Source organism: Chenopodium quinoa, unplaced genomic scaffold (assembly GCF_001683475.1).
Source record: "Chenopodium quinoa cultivar QQ74 unplaced genomic scaffold, ASM168347v1, whole genome shotgun sequence".
Classification (NCBI taxonomy): Eukaryota; Viridiplantae; Streptophyta; class Magnoliopsida; order Caryophyllales; family Amaranthaceae; genus Chenopodium; species Chenopodium quinoa.
The window spans coordinates 7467965-7486963 of NW_018742205.1; the positions used below are offsets into that span (position 1 = coordinate 7467965).

General features: G+C 34.4%; 2 protein-coding genes across 2 annotated transcripts; both read right to left on the reverse strand.

Moving 5' to 3' along the window:
- Positions 1-2071: 2071 nt before the first annotated feature.
- LOC110732898 lies at positions 2072-3294 on the reverse strand. Its single transcript, XM_021912889.1, has 2 exons — positions 3022-3294; positions 2072-2974 (listed from the first exon to the last, which is right to left on the reverse strand). The coding sequence occupies exons 1-2, from the start codon at positions 3292-3294 to the stop codon at positions 2072-2074; spliced, it is 1176 nt and encodes a 391-aa protein (XP_021768581.1).
- A 538-nt stretch (positions 3295-3832) lies between these two features.
- Positions 3833-12834, reverse strand: LOC110731447 (B3 domain-containing transcription repressor VAL2-like). Its single transcript, XM_021911307.1, has 13 exons — positions 12149-12834; positions 11812-11981; positions 9766-9847; positions 9571-9672; positions 8607-9214; positions 8389-8485; positions 8124-8298; positions 7887-7963; positions 7338-7757; positions 6987-7036; positions 5348-5461; positions 5146-5213; positions 3833-4879 (listed from the first exon to the last, which is right to left on the reverse strand). The coding sequence occupies exons 2-13, from the start codon at positions 11922-11924 to the stop codon at positions 4089-4091; spliced, it is 2697 nt and encodes an 898-aa protein (XP_021766999.1). The 5' UTR covers positions 11925-11981; positions 12149-12834; the 3' UTR covers positions 3833-4088.
- Between the last annotated feature and the right edge of the window lie 6165 nt (positions 12835-18999).

An 18999-nucleotide genomic window follows, 5' to 3' on the forward strand; every position in this document is an offset into this window, starting at 1 on the left:
GAGCGGTGAAAATACTGCTCTTCCCAAAAACTGGAGGTTCCTACAAGACACACATGTAACACATATATATGTAGATTTACATAGGTCCCAAGAGCAGAAGTATGAAACAAACATATCAAAAACATAATTGCTTGAGCTATAATTAAAACTCATATGATGTATCATAATCTGACAATTGAAAGTACCATAAAGTGACAATTGTTTTGATATATAAATGGTGCACTGGAATATTTTTTATATAATACAAAGTATTCAAGTATTATAATCAGGATCACTTCTCATCAATATTTAGATTTCTGTCACTTGCCTGATTAAGCCACACTACATAAAAGAAGTGCATGTGAACAGAATCAAGGATTCAAGGGACAGCAATAGCTCCCTCAACCCTCCCCACCCCACCCCTTTTCAAATCCCCTCAGATTTTACCCTGTTGACGTGTTTACCAGTTCTTTAGGTGAATAGTCTGATGTGCACCAGATGAGTACAAATATTCAATAAAGCCAATTCTCCCAATTCCCTCCCACCCCCACCCCCTCAACACACACACACACACACACACACACACACACGAAAATTAAACCACAACTAAAAACCTAATACAATATCTGCAAAACTATGAATTATGGAAGTTCAATTGCACAAAGCACCAGTTCCAACAGCTTCCAACCTCCTGTTTTCTGCTTGTAAAACTCAACACATCTGAAATGCACATTTGTTTTGGAAAGGATATCACCTTCAAAATGAGTGAACACTTTTCAGAGATTTTAGAGACAATGTGAACCAACATATAGAAGTGGGAAGGGTTCCAGTGCTGAAACAGTTGCACATTGGATAATATACCAAGGAAACTGGGGTTTTTGAGCCTGCTACATACAAGTAATCATTGACCAAAAAAAATGACACTCCCAATACAAGGAAGCAGGATACATTTATTGTATGCTTTAATTTTTGTTTTTATTTTTTCTTTTTCATCTTGGCTTTGTAGTACATATGTTATACTGTATATTACTGCATTAATGTTCAACTAAAAAAATAAAAAATTGCAGTTCAGAAATCAGATTTCTGGCAAAAAAAAACCTTGGCTTACAATCTACCTTGTAGTTTACTCCAAACCTGGACTTAGGTTCAGTAGTCAACACGATAGATAGAGAAACACTACATGAACTAAACTTCCTTTACGAAACAAAAGATAAATCATTTACTACAATTTTACTTTAATAGCATGATACCTCACATTCAAACAAAACAAAATAAGGGAAAGAGAAAGACACCACAAAATGTCAAGTAAGTTATAAGTAAATCCAAAAACTTAAATAAACCATTCTTTCTTTCAAAAAAATAAACCTTGGTTTAAGGACAAATTAGTTTATGGGAGGCAAGTAAAGACTCACCCATGCACATGGTGAAATATATTTATATGATAGATAGCAATGCAAAGTGCAGGCACTAGAAAGCAGCATAAGCTTCACAAGTTGAGATATGAAAGTTTGTCTGTCTCTAGCTTCAATATTGTTGCTAAGCAGATACTCAAAGTTCAAATAGCATTTAAAACATAAGCATATAGAAGAACGCTACACTTTTGTGTGACATAAGATCCAATTAGTATAACATTAGTATGGAAAATAGAACAACACAACCTCGTATTGGCAATTAGATAAAACCAACTTCCCCTAAGATTGAAATAGGCATCACAGTCCACACTCCAGGTAACAACCACCTATTACTGAAATTCTAGTAACTATAACAAAATTCTAGTAATTTTAACATTGGTCTTGAGCTCAGAAGGATTGCTAAAGGGATACATATGGGAAAACCCAAATACAAACTCCCATACCTTTAAGCAAAAGATCTAAGTCAAGCCCCTTTTGCAAGAATTACATTAAAAGTCTACTCATTGCTCAGAACAAAGTAATATCTTGCAATCAAGCCTTCCCAATTACAATTTCAAATCTAACAACCTTTTCTGATTCATTTTCAACAGGTAAGAGTGTTACTTGGACAAGGAAATGATATTGCAAGAATAATGAAAGCTGATTTGATGACAAATTCAAAGTTAACATCCCTGATACCATCAAGCAGCATTGGAATTCAATGACACCATTGGCTTTTGGCCTCTTGAAAAAAGCGACCCCACAGTGGAACCCATCAGTTGGGCATAAACTTCATGAACTACCTCAAATGGACGAACATACCTTTTGAAGAACAAATAGTTAGTCATGCCAATAGCACTAGGAAGATGGTAATTCCTCCTTAAAAACCCCTTTTCCTTCAAAATCTGTATGACCCGTAGTCTTGGCAATAACCTTTTCTCCAAGCTACAAATGAATAATAAAGGTTGCAATGACAGGTAAAATGGCTCGTAACCCTGTTGGTTCATCAGAAAGTCTAATCTTTTCTTGATCCTTGCCTTCGTATAACACAAACACAATGGATTTTGCTTGATCAATCTCATGACATCAGCTTGAGTCCATCCAAAGCTCTTAAACACTTCACATCTATCCTCGATATCCTTATCACTAACACAAGTTATCATGTGGATGCCATACAAGAACATTGATGAGCTCCAAGGAATCTCCAACTCTACTTCAACCTTAATTAACATATCTCGAAACAAATCAGTCCTCACTGCAAAGCTCTTAGGGTGCTGAATAATATAATTCTGGATTTTTTCAGTAGGAATGACACAATAATTTTGCAACAACTCAACATTCGGAATCAAATACTTAGCAGCGCAACTAAAAGAACTTCCACTCGATTGCTTCAGAACTGTAGCAACATCACCATATCTACCCAAAACAGTTTTATAAGCCTGCATTGCAGGACCCAAATTATGGAACAAAATCGAAGGATTGATCACAATAGCTTCAACGAGATCAGACCCAGAAATACCCAAATCACTAAGAGTCTTAATTTTAGGTTTTAGCGTTTCCCTAGCCCTAGAAACTAAAATCCGAGGTTCACGACAAGCAATTTCCTTATATCAGATTGTTGAAACCCAAGTTGATTAAAGAATTGAATTACAGAATCAACATTTTCAACAAAATTCAAATCAATCTTCCCTTCTGGTACTTTATCAGCGAGCTTAGCAGCAGTAGTGAGTGAATAATACTTGGTAAAACCCAGAGAATTAACCAAGAAATGGGGCAACGAAGAAGAAGAAGAAGAAGAAGAAGTAGGGTTACCTTCCTTGGTTAAAGTTGAATACAACAATGGAAGGTTCTGGAAAGTACGCATGAAGAAGAATAGACCTCGGACGCCATTGCAGCTGTTCCCAACATTCCAACCAAGGAACATTTCGGCAGTTTTGCTGATGTAGTGATTCTATATTGGGGACTATGGCCAACTATGGCCTTGGGGGTTATTAACAGTTAACAAGTTAAGCCAAGGCCAAGCTTGAGGTAATTCAAGCTCGACGTGAAACTTTTTGGAATTGTTCGACAGTAACTTTTGAGTACGGATGTACTGTTTTAAGGTTACGCTTTACTTTCTTAACCACCCTAACACAAGTAATTAATCGGAGAGTGGGGAAACAAATACATGACCTGCTAACAAGTACACATAAGAATATAGGATGATAGGAGGTTCGATAATTTCCTTCATGGATGCTTGATTTTAGATGATCGAGGCTAGCTTCTTTACACTTCCTAGACCTGTAAAAGCAATGGAATAGTTTTTGCAATTCTTGTCTTCACCTTTAGCACGTACTGCCTACCACATTTCTTCGACTTGGATGAAAATTTGGAATTAGTGGATGAGAAAATAGGGTGCTTTGATTGACTTCAAGAGACGAATTTTAAGAGAGATGAAATTTAGGCAAGCACGGCCAAAGTAATACCTTGAAACTTCACATCCTTGTAGAATCTTCTTACGATTTGTACATCTAATTTGATGAGTTTGTGTGAGTTCAAACAATTCCTAAATCCCCGCTAACACTATATGTTACAAAAAAAAAAAAAAAAAAAAAAAAAAAAAAAAAAAAAAAAACTTTAGCCTAAATAATTATAGGCCATATGCCAAGAAAAATGATATTACAACAATAAAAGAATTTGCTCTTCAAGGAAACGTAAATTACAAGGCAAGAGAGGGTATCACAAATGATCACACTGTTGTTTATTTTCTGGTTCACATTTTCCATTACTCAGATTCACTTGTTCCGGAGGACTAAGAGGATGATCATCGACGACTTTTCCCCCAATCTCTCCAACAGCTTGTCCTGTAAACGACGTAGAACTAGCTTGTTGCTCAGCTGTCAAGCTAGCAAGACCACTTTGCTTCATGTACGCCTCCAGAGGAAAACTTGCTAATTGAAGGAGATTCGTCAAACTAGACTGAGAAGGCTTCATCTTTAAGTCTTCATCACGCTGAGGGTGGAAATTCAGGTCGAGGCTCTTGCCACTTTCAGTTAACAAACTGATTGGATTTTGTCCTTGGCCATCATTAGTTTGAGCAGGACCCACTTGCAAGTCATCTTCAGTTTCATGCTGACTCTCCGGGTAAGGCTTGTTCTTTTCCGCATCAGCTTTCATATCTTTGCTAGGATTTTGCTGTTGGTGATTTTTCAGGGCAATCTCAGCTTCCTGTTCCGATTGCCGTTTCTTTTTCCTCATCATTAGGGTCTTGAAACGGCGTTTAACTGTCATGCAAACGGTGCAAGTGCACGTTGATTTGTGCTTCCCTTTCCCACTAGGTGGTTGAATGCATACTATGCAAGAACAACCAGGGCGGTGCCTTGGATGTTTGGTGGTAGCTGCAACAGATGAAGTACCTGGATCATTAGTGTTATCTCCCAAAACTGCTGCAGTAGCTAGAGCATTGAGGCCAGAAGATTCCTGCTCCTGTGCCATTCGACTACCCATCACCATTCTTCTCTTCGTCGAATCTACAGGAGAAAAATATGACAAAGAAATGTCCATCATCACATAAATATCTACTTCCGTTTAAGCTGGTACTTCTAGGTCTCTAAGTCATCGCACTATATTTTTATTTATATACAGGAAAAAAAAATAATAATAATAAAATATATATATATCTTTCACACATGAGCGTCAAGGAAACAGAGAATAACTAGGCAAGATACAAAGATGAACTTTCATAAACCAACATGCTAATACTGTAATACATAGGAACAACAATAGCAGTCCATACCCTTATTCAGATGTCGAAAATTTTCAAGTTCTCTGGGGCCTAACTCCTCTGGAGCAGAGCAAAAACACCTACAACAACAAATGAAATGTGTTGTCATCTATAGGCTTGTATATCCCACACATGAGTTTGCTCTTTTTGTAGAGCATGTTGGCTGTTTGTTCCTAATTGTATGCATGAGTGTATGAATACATAAATTACCAACCTGCTCTGGTCCCAAGCATTATCTGCACATGTCCATTTAGGAGGAAGTAAAATGTCACCAGGCAATCTCCACCACTTAGAGCAATTGTCGCATTGAGCCCACTGCTCCACTACCCTGAATTAGATGCATGTCAGGATAAAATTAATCAACAATAATGACATACCATCGTAAATCATGCAAAGATCTTTCATATCATCAATGGCTTCAATTAAAAACAAATGAGAGCAAAAAAAAAGGTAAATCATAATGGCCGGCATACCATCTTGAACATTAAATACAATTATCACTAAAATTACTACCCAAACCACACTTTAGCTAACAGCAAGCCCAAAAATGTTTGTTGCGGGGGGATAGAGTATGCAGACTGCAGAGCCAAATATATGATTCTCTGTCAAAAGAAAGAATCTGAATCTGAAAAAATTTTACTTTCATGGAAAATGAAACTAGACCCAGTTTCCACATATAGATATAATTATTTCAGGAGAGAAAGAACCCTATATATCAACATATAAAAGATGTGAATTGAAATCTAAGTTAAATCAAGTCTTAGCATCATCGCAAAGGAGCCATGGGGTTTTGAAGAAAAACAAGTAAACTTAACTGAAGCCTAAACTCCTTATCATAACTGAGAAGAGAAAACACCTGAACAAGCAAGGGAATACATCTTAAGAGACTAGAATAACTCAGGGAATTCCATTCAGTCCTTGAGGTTGGCCAGAAAGTATGCACCCATGTGTTTACAACAGTGTTTTACTTCGCATCAAAGAGGCTGGCTCATCAGCTATGACAACAATTTGACTTGACAATGTTATACATCCGGATATTAGATTGCTACCTTTTTCTTTTCGGAATTTAAAATTTTTCTGTGCAACAAAGAAATTTGTTTCTACAACTGATTTCACCAATTAAATATTTATCAAAGAGATGTAAGAATGAGTATAGCTTCTAAATTCTTCTTACACACACCATTTATATCTTAGAAGGTGGGATTAGTGACAATAAGGTACCATGAGATACCTAAAGTTTGCTTGAGTGTACCCCCGGGTGTTTTTTTGAATACATGTAGACATGCTGGAGAGAGAGAGAGAGAGAGAGAGAGAGAGAGAGAGGGAGAGAGAGAGAGAGAGATTATAACATTATGAAGAAGAAAGAGAATCATCCATAATCCATTATAATACAGATATCTGCTGTGATTCACTAGTACGGAGGAGGAACAAACTTTATATTCATATATAACCTTGTATAGAAACTACCCCCATCATCTTGAAAGAAAAAAAAATGGCACCAAAGGTCATCAGCCCATCACATTAAAAGGATATATTTTGCATATTTTTACCTTCTACAATCTACCATACTCCCTCCGCTCTTCACACTGTTTGTTCTACTATTGGCCAACTGAATACTTTTGAAGGTTTCAAGTCAAACACCCAACATGTTCATTTCAGCACAAAGAATAGATATCATTGTTACACAGAAGTTGTTTGGTTGTTCCTAATAATGCTTCTCCAAATACAAAGTTTTAAGAGAAGTCCGATGGAGAAAAGCAGTTTCAGTTGGCAAAACAATATATTCATCATTCATGCTAAAAAATGGGACTTAAAAATCTAATATGTATGAAATAAAGTGACGAATTTTTTACCCTGATGCACGGGCTGTGAAAATACTGCTCTTCCCAAAAACTGGAGGTTCCTGTAAGAAACACATGCAACACAAGTATACTGAAGATTAATACAAATCCAAAAATATTTACCCTACTGATGAGAGGATCATTGAAACTAAAAAATTAAATAAAATAAATTTCTCTATGTTCACCCTTTTTTCTGAAAATGAATAGTCTAATAGATTTTAATATAGGAAACAAACAGGAAATTTCCATGATAGACATTTTGTTACAAGTTTCTGCCAAAATATCTATATCATGATAGAAATCTAAGTGTGTTGATAATAGAGTGACAGATAATCTTCAATATGTAACTAACGCATCACTTACTTCATATTCTTCAATTTCATAATCCTCAATCACAACAATAGTAGGCCTTGCACATTGCGGTGGCCGAAGCATACCCTGCACCTCCTCCCATGTCAATCTAAGTGCCAGAACATCTTGATTATCAATGAGCAACCTCTTACTCTTGGAGCCTATATTGCGACTCTTTTTCCTTTCCAGCATCATCATTGAAGTGGATAACATTCCATCTTCAGTCCGTTCATTACAACTGCTATGCCAAGGGACATTCCCACCAGCAGAATCCAGTTGTCTTGGCAAAGCATTTATATGAGTATCCGTGCTCCCCTTCATTGACTGGAGAAGGCCAGAGCAACCACTCATTACAGGTAAATTCTCAATAACACCCGAAAAGAAAGATTCACTTGAAAGAGAGGCATTACGGATGGCAGGTGATGCAGCATCCTGCTCAGGTAAAAATTTGTAAACCAATATTAAATGATCAGATTAAGCATAAAAATTGACAATCTGTTCTCTAAGGTAAGCTGACATGCATGTCATCACAGTGAAGGCCTGCCACATGAAGCAAACTACCTGTACAGATGCAGAGTTTGATGCTTTCCGGAATCCCATAACAAGTTTCCCTTCAGGATCCATACGGCTAAAAGTTACTGCAAAAGAAGAAACGTTAACATACTTATGGCTAACAAAGCAGGATCCATCTAGAAAATCAAGATACAGAACTGGCTGGGCTGTGAGATCTTGGACACATATTCCAGGAAAAAAATAAATGAGCACATCAAGACAAAGAAGACAGGAAATTAAGCATACCAGTATCACCAGCTTGCAATTGCATCGACTGTATACAGGGAGTTACACCCTCTAAAACATACATCCTGCTGTTGTTATTTGGCCAAAATCTGAACTGAAACAACCATTCCTTTCCTTTCACATCTTGAATTTTGATAGGCAGTCCCTCGGGTTGAGATATAGGAGGAAAATATGCCTGTGAAAACTCAAGTTATCACTACTAGTCAATAAAAAAAAGAACAACCATGCATAGTAGACTGGCTAAAAGCCACCAAGGCAGACTTACTTCAGCGCATGCTTTAGGTAAAACCAAACGACCTATTCGACCTGCATCACTAGCACTCAAAACCTTTTCAAACAATGGAACAATTGTACAATTTGAACTTGTAACAAGTTAAGGAATGACTGTATTGCCCGGGAGGGGGGGGGATTTCAGTCAGAAATACTCAGCTACCTAATATAGCAGATTCAAAAGAAAGACAAAACGAATAACATCATGGATACTCTCCAGTTATTTGCTGTAGCTCTTGGTCTGTAATCCTTGGCCAATAACGAGGAAGCAGCTGGTGACGACCTCGACCCTCAACAGGAGGCCTTGCTACACGTATTTGTGGTATCACACTCGAATTTGTGTCCGACGCTGGAGAAAACGCCACCTTTGGTGGTGTTGGCAAAAGATTTTGAGGTGCAAATCCTTGGTGGAATGTGTCAGACATCTTTCTCTGTTCCCTTTCATCAACGATTGTGCTGGATGTAGCTTGTAGAGTTCCTGTTGGAACACCCAAAGTGATATTCAGGTTTGGGTGAGCTACAGCTCCATAGTTATCTTTGGCTTGCATGCTATTGGTAGAAATGTCAGGTCTAGCCTTCTGAAAAATTCCCATAGGAGATTGAGTAAAGTTTGAGATCCATGTACTTCCAGTTTGAGCAGGAGAGAGCAAAACTTCCTCTTGTTTCAGTAATCCAAAAGCTAAATTTGAGTTGGGATTCTGCATCATGGATAGTTGATTGCTCCCATTAATTTCCTTATAATTGCCAAACTGTTTCAGGCCAGCATTATTTTCTGTCATATTGCAAGGTCCAGATCCTTCACATTTCCCAGAATTTAAGGTCTGAAAAAAAAAAAATGAAAGTTATATTGATGATACTATGCGGTTAAATAGCACCCATGACAAGCCACTTTAATCAAATGGGAAAACAGGATACCGAGCAGACGAGCAGTGAAAAGGCAAAAGTTATAGTAAGTTGTGTATGCAGTATAGTTTCACCATTGAAAAATTGAAACTTGTGACAGTTCACAAAGCATAACAATTGAAGAACCGTACCACTGTACCAGTAAACACCGCACAACAGTAAATTCTCCCGTTACCCTATCTAAAAAATCCACCAGTGCTCCTTATTGATCACACTGTCTATAAACGAACAGCAGAAACAAAAAAGGTGGCTAAGCGTAAGTGACTCAACTTACCAAACTAGGGCCTGAATTCCTTGCACAGCTAATGCACCTCACCCCACCACAATCAAGCAACTCTATCAAAGACAATGAAGCAATGCATCCACAGTGGAGTCGCTTCACAAATAAAGATTAGTCAGGCTCTTAGGAAACAAAAATCAAGCAAAAGAACATGAAGGCAGAGAAGGGCACATGGAACGATTAATTCACCTTGCCACATGTAACACACTCTCTCCAACCAGAATCATCTGCATGGTATTCTTCACAGAAAATTTGTCGCTGAAATGCAGATCTGCCAATACCACAAGTTCATTTATCCCAAGTGAAAAAAGTGAAGAATCCTGTTAATGCTGTATACTAGGTATCTAGGGGGCGCATATAAAAGTTAAGCATACACTACAATTACCCCGAGGCATATATTCATAGAAACACAGCATCCAAGATCATAAAAATGCTGATACAGCAAGGTTGCTAAGAAGTTTAACCAGAAGATGTCACATATTATGGATGGGTCCTCATAAGTGCAGACATAGAGTAATCATTAACTATCTACTCAATAGATTGAAGCATGGGAAGTAGAAGGCATTTTTTTATGCTTATGCTTAAACATTGGTCAAAGTTCTTAAGAAACTTAAATGCTATGGCTAAAGTGACTGCTCCACTCTAAGCAAATTATTCAGCCCCTGTCCTCACTCAGGCCCAAAATGAAGAGCAAGCAGCAACTACAAAATCATTGTCAAATTCACCTCTAGTATAATTACCAACCTCCTCAAGTTATTGAAAGTTTGAACATATTAAATAAATAAGCAATGTATCAACTGACGTATAGCTCTGAAAGGCCAAATACATCTATAATCATGTGGTGACTCATAACTTTGGGTAACAAATATGTAAGGTGACTGAAAAATACTCTGTCTGATTATGTTTTCAAAATTACATTTTCACAATTATGCATAGCAATGAAGACAATGGCACCATGCTACTATGCAGTGAGGTCCCTCCTTAATGAAGGAGACTATACCCTTTACTTCCAAGAAAAATCCTGATTCCATACATACTAGGTTGATTAAAGAACTTACGCTCAACCTTGATTAAGTAATATGGACTGTAAATAGCCAATCATCATTGTCATTTTCATTATAATTTGTATTTCCTATCAACCTCTATTGTACAGTGTGTACAGTTCTCCATTGTATGCAATTATGCAAATTGCACAGCCTAAATTTTAGCTTGGTCTATAATCTAATTGTAAATCTAACTTAACATATCATCCAGCAATGGTTATGACTAGATTAATACAAGCCAAGTCTAATTTTGATTCGACATAAATATTATCACGTCTCTAAGTCTCTTTCTTTTTTCAACCCTGCACTTCAAATCAAACACAATTTTGTATTTGGAAGTAAGCACAAAGGTGTACCATATAATCTCTAGTGAGCATAAATAAAAGAGCAATATATAAGTTGATCCATTACCAAAGAATCCAAAGTATCACCCCTTTGGCTTTTCAGATACTATGAACTTAAACAAATGAGCTCAGTGAATTTCTTATGTCATAATAATTGTAATCTATTTGACTGTCCTTGGCTCCTTGAATATCATTTTATCAAATTAAGGGTCAATTGGAAACAACCTCATTGTTTTCGCAGGGATGGTAAGTCTAATACTTCATAGAATTTAACCCCGCGCTCCATTTCCCCACCAAAAGAAAGGACCCTCTTTGGAGGCATTCAGATTAAATCAATGTCAAAACTCGTATACTTCACTAACCACTAAAGGATCGATCATAAGCAATATACTCAACTCAATCATCCTCCATCAGTTTGCAACATACAAAACACTTGAGCATTGCTCGTATGTCATCAGTAGCAACTGATGAAATGTAAAGGATCATTTTCAATAAACTAGAAACTAAGCAAGGAAGCATCTCTTTTGCCTCAAAAATAATGCATTTCTTTTCTACTAAGTACAATAATAAGGCAATTAATAGATCAATTTTCGTACAAAACAATAAGAATCCCTATTTATAGACATACTTTATTTGGACCAAATTTTCAATTTCCCATTAAAATAAAAATTAAAACTTTATCAGGAAACATAAAATTTGAACCGGAAATTAGCAGGTAAACATTTATCCACCCAAATTTATCATTTGCCAACCATATATTAAAAATTAATAATATAATTACCATATGAACCAAATATATACGTAAAATTTGATTGCGAGATTTAAAATTGAGAAAATTAACAAATTACCCGCATTTATCGCATAAATTAGCCAATTCGCCAGATCGCAAACTCCAACCAGTTTTCCATTCAGCAGACGACGTCGTACCACACAAAATATTCATACAAGTCTTCGAACCCATAATTTATTTTCTTTATTATTTAATTTTTTTTTTCACTCAAAACTCCAAAAAAAAACCCTGCAAATTTCATGTAAATAAACCGAACGTCATAAACTTTACATAAATTTATTTAAAAAAAAAAAAATTCATATCTTTGAAGATTCAATCAACAAGTATTCAGTTGCTAACACACTTAAATTAACAAAAAATCAACGCAAAAAATAAAAAGTTGAAAAAGAACAAACCTTTAATTTACAGTCATTAATTCATCTTCAAAAATTGAATTAAGAAGCTTTAATTATGGAGATTAATTAAAATAATATAGGATAAATTTCGGGGAAGAAAAAACGATTGGAGAAGCAGAGTAGCATGCAGAAGTACGAGTAGAAAAAACAGAAATTAAGAGAGAAAAAATGAGGAGAGAGACAAAATTAAATGGGGAGAAAATGGAAGAATGAAATGAAACAGAAACAATTGCATGCACGATGCTTCAAGTTACGGCCAACTCTTTTTCTCTCATATTTTGGGGGCCGTCTTTTTTTGGGGGGTTTTAGGCATTGCATTAGTAAATAGTAATTGGATGTTTTAACATAAATAGACAAATTTTTTGTCGGATCTCTCATATTGGACAAACCTATAAATCTGTTCATATTGGAAAAAACTTTACCATTTTTCGCCCATAATGAACTGAGTTTGAGGCAACCGATTGGGAAGTTAAAAAAAAAAACCCCAATCCACTGCCAGCCCACACTGCCAGTCACCCCTCCTCCCTCTGTCTGACGGCGGCTAGCGCCCAACCCACCCTCGGCGTCGGCGACCCCACCCTCGAACCCTAAACCACCTTCTCGAAACCACCCTCCTACACCACAATTCACCCCTCAATTATCCACAATTCACCCCTCAATGAAGATTAATCTCATTGTGTTCGAATTTCAATGTTCAAATTCGTGTTTTGGTCGTTTTAAAGTGATTGATATGATATTCTTTTTTTTTTGGCTTATTTACTTCGATCTAAAGTTCATGATTTCATTCTAAATCAAATATTTGATTTTCATTTTATATTTTCGTTTTATTTCTCAATTATTTAGATCTGTGGGTTTTTAGTGTGGTTGCGTTGTGGGTGTTTGGTTTTCATGTTATAATCTCTGATTTTATCATTATTTTTTTTTTTTTGCAGTGTTAGCTATTGTTGTGTTGATTTGTGGGTGGTTGATTCGGGAGCGTGGGTGAGCAGGGGTGTGGGTTGCGGCTGCTGTGATTGCAGTGGCGGTTGTCTGAATTGTTGTTGCAGAAATTAGTTAGCGGGTGCAAAGGAGGTGGTTGTATCGTTGATTGTTGTGTTGCGGTGCGGTGCTGTGCTTGGAGGTGTTGCTGGCATTTGGTGGTGATGTTGTGGTTGTTCTTTGTTGTGGGGGGTGGTTGGTAGTGGGGTGGTTTTGGTTTTTTTAATTTTTTTTTTTTTTTTTTTTTGGTAAAGCTTATCAAAATTTAAAATTTTCTTAAAAAAAAACTTAATCAATGATTCAATGACAAGTGGATTTTTACCTGGTATAACATGTAGTGTGACCTGCTTGGTCCATTTTGGGAGAAAAAATGCAAACTTCTATCCAATATGGACAGATTTATAGGTTTGTCCAATATGGGAGAACCGGCCAAAGGTTTGTCTGTTTATGTTAAAAAATCCTTAGTAATTTCATATTACTCCCTCCGTCTCATAATACTTGGGACGTTGGGGTCGACACGTACTTTAAGAAAACTATAATTGGGTCTATTTAAAACATTTGTTTATTGGGTTAAAGATTCTCTTTTGTATTTTTATATTGTAAGAAAACAACAAGTGGGGTAGTGAGGAAGGAGAAAATGTAGGATTCTATTGGGTTTCAGAGTTTGTGGTCCCAGAGAGAGTATAAGAAAATATTTTTTTTATTAGTGGTCTCATTCCATATTTAGTAACGTGTCAAGTATTTTAGGACGGACGAAAATGGAAACTGTGTCAAGTATTATGGGACGGATGGAGTACTAATTTACTAAGGTGACTAACGTGCGTGATGCGCGAGCTATAGCTAGCCATTTTTGGAGAGTTTTTTAGGTGTTTAATCATCCGCACACTATTGTTAAGAGTTTTTTTTATTAAAAAAAAAAAGCAATTAACATTGATAACGACAAATATATTAATAAACAATTTAGTGAGTATAATTGTCCAAACATTATTCAAAGAGTTAATCATTAAATCACATAAAAGAATAGGTTAGAGGCAATTAACATTATATTAATAGGGGCATGTAGGTAAACAAACATTTTTAAGGATATAATTGTCCTCACACTATTCATAAGTGTTTTCTCATACTTTTTAAAAGGTAGGGATAGTCCAATAATTATCATCCGAAAATATATCATATTACAAATAAATGTTACCGAGTAATTTATATTTGTAAGGTACTGTATATTTTTTTTAATTTTCCCTTAATGTTTTCCAAAATGTTTTAAACGAAGTATGTCACTTTGTCATCGGTGTAATTTACACTCTATACCTCCGTTTTATATTATGTGCAAAATGTCTTGACACATATTAAGGTAAATTTTGTTCGTGGGTAATAAATGGAGAGAAAGATAAATATGCATGTGATGAGGGGAGAGATAAAGAGATGTCCAATTAAAAAGGAAAAAAAAAAAAAAAAAAAAAACATCCGTTTTCAGTAAATGTTGTAATTAATATGAAAAAAAAAAAATGTTTACGCAATGCATGATGAATACTTATCTTACAATCTTACATGCCTTGAAAGTCTTTAATCAAATAGTAACAAATAAATTTAACATGTGAAAATATATAGAGTTAGCTAGTATTATTGATAATTACACACATATGACGGTTGAACTTATAGTGGTATATGTGATGAACATGTGTGATTACTCTCTTTGTCTCAATTAGAAATGCACTGATTTTTGTTAATTTAAGTTGTTACACATAATTTCATACGTGAAACTCCATAGATTGCACACTCTAGTTTGAGACACTTGGCTCCATCCCTTTCCTTTTGTATCCTAAGTTACATGCCATAACATCTTCGCTCTTTCTTTCGTCCTTATAAGTTGTTATAGTTTTAACAAATCGAGTATAATCATATTGGTAAAAAGGTTTCTAAATAATGAAGTTAAAAATAAAAATACTAAACTTTAAATAATATTAAAATGATACCCAAAAGGTAATATCTATTGTTCAACTAAAAATATATAATACTCCATATATATTTCATTATAACTCATTTCTATTATGTTGTGCCGTATTTTTCGTGTTAAAATGTGACAAGAAACATTAAATATTTAAAACTTATATTATAAGCTAATACGTGTATCTATTATCTAATATTCCTCGAGCATAATTATATAGTTGACCCTAGACAAATATTATAAAATCCGTATGAGATTTTGCAAGATATGATTGGAAGTTATTGATTAAGACTTGTTATTTAAAGTATAAATCCACCAAGAAATTAAATAAAAAATAGTGAATAAAATAAATAATTAATGGCTAAGCAATCAAGTACTCCTACCTTGCTTTCTTCTCAAGTCGCACGCTGAAGCTGAAACATGAAACCACCAAACTTGTTTATTATCTTCAGAATATGATAATATGATATCAAATTCTTCTATTAATTTTATATAAAGAATTGTATTTTTTATATTTCGACCTTAGAAAATAAAATGGGACAGGTATATATACAAATATCCAATAACAGTACTAAAATATTGCGGCGCAATTATTCCCTGGCACCTGATATTGGGCCGGAGGCCCGGAGCAGCCCGTTTTTAATTTGGACCTTAGGATGTTTTTTTTACCCATTTTTTGCTTGATAAGAAAAATTATAGACATGGCCACTTTCCATGTAAACTTGAGCTTATAACAAGTGTCTTTATAGTTGAATTGTCAATTTACGATCAAGAAGTTTTTTGATCGAAAATTGATGATGAAGGTGGGTTCAGATAAATTCAGACATACATAAAATGATCTGAATTCAGATAAGTAAATATATAATAGGTCATATTTTATTACAGAGTATTAATTTCATTTGAAAATTTTTGTTGTATGGGGGAATGGGAGAGTTAAAGAAATATATCATACAAGCTAGCAAAAGCAAATTTTGAGCTCAAACACGTCTAATTGGAAAGTAAAATTATCAATGAAAAACTGACGAAATTAATTTTATCGTTGAAAAAATAAATTAAAATGAAAACTCTCCTCTGATTATGGAAAGTAAAATTATCAATGAAAAACTGATGAAATTAATTTTATCGTTTAAGAAATAAATAAAATAAAATAAAATAAAAACTCTCCTCTAGCTATATAAATCAATCAATGAATAAACTAAAGAAGTCACTCGATATAATGAATTAATGATACAAATTTTAACACATTTTTTTATAGTAGTGGGAATTGAATGAGATTATGGCAATTAGGAACATTAAAAAATTATATCCAAATTAATGGGTGATATAAAATCAAATATGATAATGATGATCATATGCATTTTTCATGCACTCATGCTAATGAAGTGATGATGCCATCACCATGGAGGCATGATGAGAGAGAATCAAGTAATGAAAAAATGCACGTTGAAATGAAGAACATGCATAATTTAAAGTGATTTTCACCCAAAAAAATAATAATAAATGTAAAATGAAGTGATGTCATGAGAATGAAGTGATGATGTTAGTAGTTTAGTTGAGCGTGCATTGCGGGCCGGGTCAGTGGGCCACCAACATCCCTTACTAGTTATTGATGTGATGCATTTATATTCTTGTCTTGTAATTGTCGATGTTTTTGTGCTACCCAAATTGTCAATTTTGCAATTATTGTATTGATTAGTTTACTAATTATGGATTGTGACTTGTTACCCTTTTTTTTATTAGATGGATAAGGAATAAGATTAATGGTTGGTAGTTTTATTAGATTATGTTACTAATCCTTCATTGCATTATCCTAAACAGTTTGGAATTAGTAATTTAGTGTTAAAGATTAGTGGTGTATATAGTAGACTAAGTAGAGTAGAGATCAATTAGAAGAGTAACTTGGTGAAAAAAAAAATTAACATGAGTACGTGACACTGTGATAAGTTAGTAGCTTATTATTAAAGGCCCTTAATTTTAAAAAGTAAGAGCATATGTGTATTTATTTTTTATATATGTTTTTTTTAGTTGAAGTGATTTTTTTGTATACACGAACATGAACTAAATTTGTATGCCAACTTTGACTTAAACCCATTATGTTCTTCCCCTTTTCTCTTTCTCATGATAATAATGATAATTGTTTTGAGGAAAAAAAACAAAGGTAAAGAGGAGAACAAGGAGAAAATTGGGTAATTATAATAGGGATGATTTTACAATGATTATCCTTAAAATGACCACCATTATTCTTAATTTTTATTGGCCGATTTTTCCTTCTTTTTTTTTTTTTTTTTTTTTTGCTTGGTCAAACCTCTTTTTTTGGGGTTTTCTTTTTTAAATTCAAATTGTTTTTTTCGAAAATTAAATTCTACTTTTTCGAAAATCTATTTTTTATTTTTATAACTATTTTATAAAAATCAGATTTTAATAACATAAAAAATAAATATTCAATTAAAAGAATTAAAATCAACACATTGTTCTTCATTATTATTCAATGTCCTTCATCCATGGATGAAAATAACCGCCATCATTAGAATCTTTGTTCATCCATAGATGAATTTAACCACCATTATTAGAATCTTTAGTTTGTTCCATAAATAAACTTACACATTGATGAAGATTGAAAATATGCCTCGATCTACATGTATATGCGGAATTTGAGTTCGTTCGAAATCGAGGTTTGTACGAGTCTGTGTTTGATTGAAATCCTAAATAATACATGTTAATTGGAAAATCGCAATCAATGAAGGATATATAATCATCGTCAATTATATTTATGCGAAAATTAAAAAAAAAAAATTAAATTTTTGATACTAGGTTCGTGAGGAAGATGAAGAAGAAAGCATTTTTTTCGAAAATATGGTTGATCCAAAAAACATGAAGAAGAATTTTTAAAACCTGTTTGTATAAGGTATTCACCAATATTTTATTAGGACATTACCTATAACAAGTGGTTTTATTGCTTATTCATCTACAACCAAATGCTATTTTAATTTGGACATTTCCATTTAAATTAGAGTGTACTACACTACGATTGCCAATTAAGTTGGACATAGATTTATACGAATTTTATATATTACCCTATGGTTTATATGATACATTTATCAACTTAAATTTACATGTTTTCAATGATAGTTTTTTTTTTTTTTTACTTTTTTTTTTTTTTACTTTTTTATTATTATTTTTTTTTTTTTAAAATTACCCTATATATGATAATATACATGTTTTCAATAATACTTTTATCAACTTAAATTAAACCCAAAACGTTAATTTCTTTTATTTGTATGTAGATTTAAAATACTTGTATTAACATTTTTTATTTTTGGACAAATATTAATCAATATCCTTATTTTATGAACCTAATTTAAAGTCTCTACACAACTTATACCCAATGAATACTACCATTCCACCGTCCGAGGCACCACCAATCCCGCTTGAGGTTATTGATCAGGTGGCTAGATCTAATAAAAAAAACCCAAGAGGAAAATCACACACATGATTTTTGATAAGAATGAGAAGGAAATCAATCCTAATATGGAAGTGGACTCGGAGAATTCTCAATTGGTTCCACAGGCGGGTAGAAATGAAGGAAGTCAAGGTAACAGGGGTTACCAAGTACAAATTCCTCAACAGCTGCAAAAATCGTTCAAAGACCTAATTAGGGATACTCAGATGGAGGCTTTGGCTACTAACACCATCCAAATCTTTGATGATGAGGATGATGATTCCCCTCCTGAGGGTATGGAAGATAGTGAGCGATGTCCGGTTATTCTATTGACGAAGGAGGAAAAGAGAGCAATCCGTAGACCATGGAGAAATACTCTTATCATCCGGATGTTTGATGGGAGCCTTGGATATATGGGCTTAATGAAGAGACTCTAGAAAAAGTGGCAATTAAAAGGAGAAATGTCACTCACTGATATGGGGTTGCAAA

What these genes read in the sequence shown, in the direction of transcription:
- LOC110732898 (XM_021912889.1), bottom strand. Translation starts at nt 3,294, where the DNA reads ATGTTCCTTGGTTGGAATGTTGGGAACAGCTGCAATGGCGTCCGAGGT. An exon ending in TTGTTGAAAATGTTGATTCT is followed by an intron (nt 2,975 to 3,021) that starts GTAATTCAATTC and finishes ATCTGATATAAG; the next exon opens with GAAATTGCTTGTCGTGAACC.
- LOC110731447 (XM_021911307.1), bottom strand. Translation starts at nt 11,924, where the DNA reads ATGGGTTCGAAGACTTGTATGAATATTTTGTGTGGTACGACGTCGTCT. An exon ending in CAAACTCTGCATCTGTACAG is followed by an intron (nt 7,758 to 7,886) that starts GTAGTTTGCTTC and finishes TTACCTGAGCAG; the next exon opens with GATGCTGCATCACCTGCCAT. An exon ending in TTTTCGACATCTGAATAAGG is followed by an intron (nt 4,880 to 5,145) that starts GTATGGACTGCT and finishes TTTCTCCTGTAG; the next exon opens with ATTCGACGAAGAGAAGAATG.